The sequence below is a fragment of the Mustela nivalis genome, assembly GCF_964662115.1.
Source record: "Mustela nivalis genome assembly, chromosome: 1".
In the NCBI taxonomy this organism is placed as follows: domain Eukaryota; kingdom Metazoa; phylum Chordata; class Mammalia; order Carnivora; family Mustelidae; genus Mustela; species Mustela nivalis.
In genome coordinates, this window is record NC_139020.1 from 213,651,413 (window position 1) to 213,660,433 (window position 9,021).

The 9,021-nt window shown below is 57.8% G+C and overlaps 1 protein-coding gene across 2 annotated transcripts in view; it reads right to left on the reverse strand.

The window, feature by feature from the left end:
• TJP3 (tight junction protein 3) overlaps positions 1-8,039 on the reverse strand; it is a 26,517-nt gene extending 18,478 nt beyond the window's left edge. Inside the window, exon 1 of one of the 2 annotated variants that reach the window (XM_082735767.1) lies at positions 7,822-8,039. Coding sequence is in view for 1 of the 2 variants with exons in the window: in XM_082735766.1 (XP_082591892.1) it covers positions 1,106-1,123 (18 nt within the window). In the remaining variant the exon portion in view is untranslated. Of the gene's footprint in view, positions 1-1,105; positions 1,329-7,821 lie in introns of those variants that run through there. The other variant, XM_082735766.1, reaches the window with a different exon arrangement.
• Positions 8,040-9,021: the final 982 nt, after the last annotated feature.

Sequence of the window (9,021 nt, forward strand, 5' to 3'; positions counted from 1 at the left end):
TAGACCCCTCAGCCAGTGACCCATCTGGGAGAGCTCTGAGGGGGCGGGGCCGCACCTGCTTCCCCACCCGCCGAGCCCCAGGCCGGTGACAAACAGCAGAGGGGAGGAGGAGTCGCCCAGAGCAGGCAGGTCAGGTGGTACCAAGTCACACAACCCCAGGCACTAGGCTCTGGGACCGCAGTCCTCTCTCCCCCGCCCCGCCCCCAGCTCCGGGAACAAAGGTGGGGGAGGCGGGAAAGGGGGCCACAAACAGGCCAGTTCGCGGGGGGGGGGGGGGGGGGGGCGGGGGGGATTCTGGAAGCTGTTTCCCCGCAGCCAATAAGAAAGCTGGCGGGAACCTTAGGGCTCGAGCAGTGTGGTCTGGGACAGCCATATTTCCCCCCCGGCCTCAGTTTACCCCACCCCCACCCCCGCGCGATCTCCCACCCAGTGCAGACGCTGTGAATCGGTGTAAGCTCCATCCCTGGAGGGCGAGGCCCCCCCACACAGAGACACGGAGATCCCTCCCAGCAGGTTCGCTCTTGTGGAAAAGGGGCATCTCGATCCCCGTCTCTGCCGTCCCAGTATACAGCAAGCGCCCAATACATGGCGGTTGCTTCTCCAGCAGCTTCCTCGCTTTCACCGAAGCCACCCCAGCCTACAAGAAGTGATCGCTGCCGTTCCACTGTGGCTCAAACTTGAGGGAACACCGCGGGAGCCCGGCGTAAACATCTTCACAAGGCACCCAGCATGTGCCAAGAGCTTAAAGCACATTTTTCTCCTTGGATCCTCCCTACGCCCTTCTTTTAAAACGGTCACCAATTTTATAGGCGAGGTACAGAGAAGCTTTGTTTCGCGGGCCCAGAGTTATACAGAAAAGTCAGGATTTGAACCCAGGTCTACCGGGTAACGAGGACCCTGGGGCAGACAAAGCCCCCAGAGACAGCTTTTAGACACCAGCGGGCGTGAACGCCCCTCGCTGCGCAGCCTCCGGCTAGCCACGCTATTCCTCTGGGCCTCAATTTCCCCATCTGTAAGCTGGGGTGATCTGGGGCCCTGGGTCCAGGTCGCAGCCCCCACTCCGGCTACATTCCCCTCCCCCTCCCGCCCTCGGCGGGCTACTCGCCTGGAATCTCACGGCCATGGTCCACCCCCGGGACTCTCCAGCGCCCCTGCCCCTGGGGGGCCTTGGAAACGGTCACTCGGTCCCCACCTTGGGGTGAGGGAGGAGGCTGGGGAGGCTGGCGGCAGAGTGGCCGGCCCTCGGCCTCCTCCAGCCCGCTCCGCGGCTCCCGGCTGCACCTGCCCCTCTTCCTCCTCCTCGTCCCCTACCAGCCCCGCCCCCGCCCGGACACGCCTCCGGGACGCCGCGGAGGGAGGCCGCCTTCGCCCCTGATCGCGGGATCCAGGCGCCGGGGCGGGCGAGCCAGGCCGGGTTTTCCACCCGGCTGAGCCACGGCCGGCCGTCGGGGCTGGAGGCCCGCCAGGCAAGGCTGCCGCGAAGACCCGGCAAAAATTCCGCCGCGTTTCCGAACAGAACCTGCGGTTCAACATCGGTGGACACTGCCCCTTTCAGGAATCAGGTGGGACCACGGCAGCAGGAGCAGGTTCAGTGCCGGAGACGTCCAGAACGGAGCGCTAGCCTTTCTCGGGGCGCCCCGTCGCCGGGAGCTTTACCTCCATTACATAGAGGGGAAACTGAGGCCCGATGACATCAGCGGCAGGGACTTAGGATGCATGGAGGGGCGCGGGAGCCGCCACTCAGCACGGGCCCGGGCCCCCAGCCGAGCAGGGCGGGGCTGGTGGGAGGAAATTCTGGGAGCAAAGGTCAGGCTTCCTCCTCAGCCTCGGAAGGTGAGATCTAGGAAGGACAGGGCGGGGGCAGGAAGACCTCTCTTGGGGAAGGTGAGGGAGCGAGGAATCACCTGGGTGGGCGGGGCTGACGGTGGCTCCACCCACACCTTCCTTCCAGCTGGATTTACCTGGACACCCAGCTGTCTGGGTGGCACCTCATGCCAAGGTCGAAAGGGCAAATCAAGGCACACGCTTCCCAGCCTCATCCAGTCCGCGCTGGCAGAGAGGAATCCCACCCACGCTGTGGCGCAGAAAGTAGGGAAGAAACGAGGAAACTGGGGAATCAGGAAATGCTTCCCGGAAGAGGGAGCATTGCAGCTGGGGTTTTGAAGGTTGGGTAAGAGTTTGCCAAGGGAACAGGATGATATAATACAATCTTCGAGCCCCCCCCCATGATTTCTTACCCCTCCCCGTTTCAGTTCTCCCCAAAACACGAGTCCGCAGAGCCCAGCCCGCCAGCATGGGCCTCTAAGCATCTCCAAAGTTCCCCCAAGACGGTAAGCCTTGGCAGAAACCCATCTGAGGACCGACTCCAAACCTCGGGGCTGGAGGGGAGAGCTCCGCTTTTCCCCAATATGATCTTTGGCCACCAGCAGGCTGTACACAAAACCATTTTAGGTAGAACAAGGTCAAACTTTTTTTTTTTTTTAATAGCTGTGTATTTGTTTTAATGAGTCATAGGAAAACATAAGTGAGCTCCCCGCTGACATGCGTCCGTGGGTGTTGGTGGCTGTCAGTGCCCGGGAGTGGCCCGCGTGTGGGGAACACCCCAAGCTCCTGCTTCACTACAGACCTCAGCCCCAGTATCTATGGACTAAAGGGGTTCAATGTGCGGTAATGAGGCTCCCGGCTCGCGTTTATCGAGAGTTTGCTTCGCTGCAATTACACATAATAATGGGCCTTAAGCCCACTATTCCAGCCACCCCCGAGCCGGATCACTTTAAGGACATAAAAATCTGCTTTTCCCCAATCTACTTCATTCTTGCATTCATAGTTTTTATTCAGTCATTAACGCAAGAAAGTGTCTCCTGCTCTACACCAAGTACCTAAGCGGGAACCCAACCCAACTGACTTCCTATCTGAAGTGTCAGTGCCAAATTCAACCAGGAGGGGGCAGTGCGGGCATGGCGTGAGGGAGTGGGGGGAGGGAGCATGCTTTGGACAGTGGGGTCCCGGAACTAACCCTGGGATGACCCTGCTCCGTCTTTCCGAGTGCCTAGGGGGGAAACTGAGGCTCAGACAGAGAGCCGGGGCTGGACGGAGGTCCCTGAGAGTGGTGGCCGCAGGAGGGGTGAGAGCCTGGGGGTGGGGCCCACGGAGGGGGCTTGGGGCCGGGTGTACACCAAGGGCTGATGTGACAGACCCAGGAGAGCCAGATGATATTCGAATCGTCATGTAACATAAATAGAAAGTGCTACTGAGACTTGTGAGAGCATCGGGAGGGAGACACGACAGAGGCTGGGGGGCTCAGGGAGGGGTTCCCCAAGGAATGGCACTCAAAATAAGAACCGAGTTTAGGAGGAGTTCCCTGGGCCAGAGGGATCCAAGCAGAGGAACAATTACATCTAAAATAGATGACGGAGGAGCCGTGGAAAGATCTAGGTGTTACAGGCAGCGGGCACAGCCTGTGCAAAGGCCCTGGGGCAGGACCACGCCTGGCACATTGGAGGAACAGCCAGGAGGCACTGGTGCAGAGTGGGTGGGGGGTATAGGGAGGCGGGAAGGGCAGGAAGAGGAATGAGGAAGGTCATGCAGGGGCTTGGGGGCTCAGGTGAAGACTTGGGCTTTTACCCCCAGGGAGGTGGAGACCTGGAGGGCAGTGAGCACAGTGGGGCAAACCCTGATTTGGGTGATTGCAGGCGCCCCCTCGTGGTCACTAGGGGAGGACAGGCAGTGGGGGGCTAAGGCAGGAGCTGGGTACTAGGGAGGTCAAACCTGGAGGCCCTTGCAAGGTGTGGCTTTAAAACAAACGTTTTATTTTGGAATACTTTAAAATTGACCGAGTGGGGGCGCCTGGGTGGCTCAGTGGGTTAAGCTTCTGCCTTTGGGTCAGGTCCTGATCTAAAGGTCCTGGGATTGAGCCCCACATCAGGCTCTCTGCTTTGTGGGGAGCCTGCTTCCCCCCTCTCTCTGCCTGCCTCTCCGCCTACTCGTGATCTCTCTCTCTCTCAAATAAGTAAATAAAATCTTAACAAAACAAACAAAAAAAATTTGACCGAGGGGCCCCTGGGTGACTCAGTCAGTTAAGCATCTGCCTTCAGCTCAGGTCACGATCCCAGGGTTCTGGATTCGAGCCCCTCATCAGGCTCCCTGTTCAGCAGGGAGACTGGTTCTCCCTCTGCTGCTCCCTCTGCTTGTGCTCTGTCAAATAAATAAATAAAATATTTAAAAATAAAATAAAATTGACCGAAAAGTTGTAAGTACAATTCAGAAAGTCCCCAGATGACCCTCAACCAGTCTCCTCCGGCACTAACATTTTCCACAACCGCAGTGTACTGTCAGAACTAAGACACCAACATTCTACGTCACCATGAACCGAACTGCAGACTGCTCTCACGCGTACCCACGTGCGCTCACACGCGCCTACGCACACACCCAGAATGCTGACGTGAACTTACAGATGGACAGTAAGCCTGACGATTGCCACAGGGCCGTAATCAACAGCCTCCCTTGGACAAAATTCGTTTGCATTTCTATGGACCTGCATGGTCTGGTATGCTGCCGCCACCGCCACCTCCAGTTTCCTCTAACTTACAGGGCGGGGAAAACAGTTTCGAGGCCAGGGAAAGCGCAGATAGTTTTAGAGGCCACCCCAAAGCCTGGCATTGGTTGGATGCTCAATCGCTCTACAAACACTAGGGAGCCATTGAAAGTTCTTGAGCTAAGGTCGCAGCTTATTAACTGCACATTTATTTATGGGACGATTTTTGGAAGATCTCTTCTTCCCACTGGCCTACGAGCTCTACCCTCAGAGTATCCCAGGCACCTAGAACAGTGCCTGGTATGCAGGAAGTGCTTAATGAATGAGTAAATAGCTCCTGGGGAGCCACCTAAGGTACCAGAGGAGAAAGGCCAGTGCTGTGTGCCCTGGGGCGGGGGGGGGGGGCACATTCCGAGTGGGGACTGCAGCGGGCCCAGCCACAGAGCCCATAAGGACTGGCAACGTGGAGGTGGCAGTCGTGGGGGAGGCTGTGCTCCTCCCCTGCAGCAGAACTCCCCCCCCAGAGCTCTGTCTTCCTCCTGTGGTGGGGAGGGGGAGGGCCAGGTAGGGGTTCGTTCTGAGTCCCCCTCCAGCCACAGCCCGCATTGCAATCTTCTAGAAGAGTCTACATGCCCCTCCTTACCTTCCTTCCCCCTCTATGCCACAGTGGTCTCCTTAAGGTGCCCCGGGACCCCCCACGTTGCCAAGCCCTGGGACATACCTCCACCCTCCTGTACATGCTGCCCCCGATGCTGCCCCTCCCCCCTGCCACCCGGGCATAAGGAATGCACCCGACAAACCCCAAACGAGGCGCTTTCTGCAAAAACCCTGATCATCCCCTCCCGGTAGCGAAGGTCAAGGGACAAGGTCACAGCCGGGAGGAGGCAGAGGAATCCTGACAGCTGAATGGGCTCTTCGGTCCTAGATGGGCCCCCCCCACCCCGCCCCCGAGGCAGAAAAGGAAATCCCTGCGCTCTGAGGACAGCCTGCGCTCAGCTCCTGGTGAGGGAGGGTGTTGGTGTGTCAGTCCTGGCCACAGCACCCCGCGGTCGGGACGGGTTAGTGTTGGAGACCAGGTGAGGGTCATATGGGGACTCTCTGAATTGTATCTACAGCTGTTCCGTCAGTTTTAGATGATTCAAAATAAAATGTTTGTTCTAAACCCACACTTCGCAGGGCCTCTGCCTTTGGCTTCCCTGGTCCTCACCCCCACAGTCTGTCGTCCCCGCAGTGGCCACCAGAGGGTGCCTGGGAGCTCGCGAGTCCAGTCCCACCCTCCTCTGCCCACAGCCCTCCAGGGCTCCCACCTCCCTGGGTCAAAGCCTCTGTGTGGCCCCCAAGACCCTGCAGGACCTGCCAGGTCTCCTCCCCGTCCTCCCCTCCTCCCTCTCTCCTCCTCTCCCATTCTGCTGCAGTCACACAGGTCTCCTGGCTGTTCCTCCAACATGCCCGCCCCGGTTCAGCCCCAGGACCTTTGCATGGGCTGTGCCATCTGCCTGGAACGCTCATTCCCCAAATAGTGACTTCCTTCATGTATCCTCAGATGTCACCTTCACAGCAAGTCTACCCTGATCTTCCTATTGAGGGTTGTAAAATACCTCTTTGACTGTTTCACTCCTGTCCCTGCTGCTTTTCCACATTTCCCTCCCTGTGACACTGACCGGTCTTTAACCCCGGATACAATTTCCTTCCTTATCATATATCCTGTTTCTTGAATGTCTTCCTCTGCCAAAACACAAGCCCACAAGAGCAGGGATCTTCATTGGTCTGGTTCCCTGCTGAATCGCCAAGGCCCAAAAGAGCACCCGACACACAGTAGGTGCTCATTCAAGCAAGTTTGCTCCCTGGGCAGCCCCTCCTCCCAGCGGCATCTCCCACTAACCTCAGCCCATTCCAAAGGGTGTCAGGCTCCTCCCTGAGCAAACACTGCTCCCCTGGCTCAAGGCCAGGCTGAGGAGGAAGAACAGGCACCCATCTGCGGACTTTCGCCAGAACTCAGGGCCATGCGGAAGCCCTGCACCATGGAGGAAGGAATTTTATAAGATGCTGAGCCTGGAGTGTTGGTTGTTGGGGGTGGGGTGGTCAGAGGCAGGAGAAACCTCCTGCTCTCCTGTCTGCCTGAAATCCTGACTTTGCTGTGCAGCTGCAGGCAAACAGCTGTCCCTCTCTGAGCCTGAGTTCAACTTCTGTCTATTAGGAAGGAGGATGGGACATGGCAACTAGCTTGGCATTCTGAGTTCTGGTTTGCGGTGGGACCGTTTACCCCACCACCACCGACTGAGAATCGATTACCTACACTCTCCTTTGCTGCTTTTAGCAGCCCTGGGTCATGCTGACTTGAACTGTACCCATTTTACAGAGTGGAAAATTGAGGTTTTGATAGGCAAAGTGGCTGGTGGCCAGATCTATCTGACTCCGTGGGTTTTCTCTCCAAATCCCAGGCAGGTGGGATTCTCACAGTCAAACTATATCCCCTTCCAATGCCACAGACTCCAGATTTGAAGCCTCTCCACTCCCTGGGAGTGACCCCCAATTCCAGACCTGGTGTATACCCTGAGACTCATGTGCCTGTGCCTCCCTGGCCCCAGAGGGCCCTCTCTGTCCCAGACAAAGAGACTTGAAGTGCAATCAGACACCCGACTGGCCAGGAAGCTTTGTCTTGCGCTTTGGGGAGCAAATGACCCAGAAAATCCTCTTTCCTCTCCACGCTGTCCCCTCCGGGTTCTGAGCTTTTTTGACTTGGGGACCACCCAGCACCTTGCCCACAGGAGGCTCTGCCCGTGCCCTGCCCCCCCATCTTGCTTTTCTCCATTGGCAAGTTTTGCCCAGAGAAGGAATCGAGACAGGCGAGATAAGCCCGCTGTGGGACCCCTCCCTGGCCCGCTGCGGGTCCCAGCAGTGGGGGAGGCACGTGCCACAGCCTGGAAACTTGGGAGTCTCTTCGGGGGTTCCAGGAAGTGCTGCCTCACCTGCCGCCTCCCTACCCAGGCCTCCCCTTCTCGGTTTTGGGGGCTCAGAAGCCAGCCTTTGCCTCTTCTTCCTGCCTGGCACCACCTGGGGCAACAATGACCCTTTTAAGTCTCTGGCTCCGGTGTCCTGGGCAGGTCGCCAGGGGCCGTAACTGCCAGCCAGATGATCCCTTAGAAACTATGTCAAATGCCCGCGCAGGAGTGTCCGTCTCCTGCTTTCCGGGCAGTTGAGGGGAGATGATGGGGGGGTCCCAGGACCCCGTGGTCAGGGAGCTGGTGCTGCTCTGTGCAGAGCAGGCTGGGGAGGGGGGGACTTACCTGTCTAGGAGGCAGGATGGCCTCTGGGCAGGCGGCGGCAGCCAGGGCTCGGGTGCTTGCCTGGCATGGGGGTAGGGAGGGGCCCTGAGGTTTGAGCTCTGTCCTCCTCACTTGGTTCCCCAACTTTTCCTCCCCTGTGGAGGCAGCGTTCTGTCCCGTGGCAGGTGGAACCAGCAGGACAAGGTGCACAACGCCAGAGAGAGACCAGCCGCTGGTTGGGCGTGTGGCTTTGTTGCAAGGTGCTCTCACGTGGGAGCAGCCGGCCTTAACCCCTGCTTGCCCAGAGGCCAGGGACTCTGAGGGACTGACTGCCTTGTTCGTGCCACTGAGCGCCAGGCCCTGGCTTCAGCACAGGGACTGGAACGCACACGCGGGTCCTCGGGAAAACAAGCACGTCTCGGCTCCCCTCCTCGCGGCCCTCCTGGAACCTGGGGCTCACAAGCCCTTCCAGCAGGCGTGCCATCCCACAGCTGACTACGGATTCCTGGCTCCTTCCCGCTGGACAGATCTGAGTGCAAATTCTGCCCCTGCTTGGATTCCTGGATTCCTACCCTAGGAGTCTTCAACTGTTACCTTGATGGGCAGCTTCGGGCAAGTTGCTGCATCTCCTCAGGTTTCCCAGCTGAACAATGGCAAGAGCCCACCAGCCGCTGCCTCCTAAGACTGTTTCAGAAGTTGGATAAGTGGATGGGTGTCCGGACAGTGCTTACAGAACCGTGCAGGGTACGAAGTGGGTCCACACCCTCTATCCACTATCCATCCACAGGTCAGAAAGAAGAAGGTGCGGGTAGATGTAAGACACACGTCCGATCTGGAAGGCTCGGCATGCAAAAAAAGAACGTAAAATAACTCGTTTTTTATTTCGATTCCCACACCTAGAATGTTTTGGGTCAGGTCACATATGTTGTTAAAATTAATCTTACCTGTTCACTTTTCATGCTTCCAAATGTGGTCACAAGGAAAATTAAAAATGACATTTATTTATCTGACAGAGGTCACAAGTAGGCAGAGAGGCAGGCAGAGAGAGAGGAGGAAGCAGGCTCCCTGCAGCTCAGAGAGCCCGATGTGGGGCTCGATCCCAGGATCCTGGGATCATGACCTGAGCCGAAGGCACAGGCTTAACCCACTGAGCCACCCAGGTGCCCCTAAAAATGACATTTAAAGTTTTAAATTTAAACTGGCTTGCGTGGTCGTTCTATT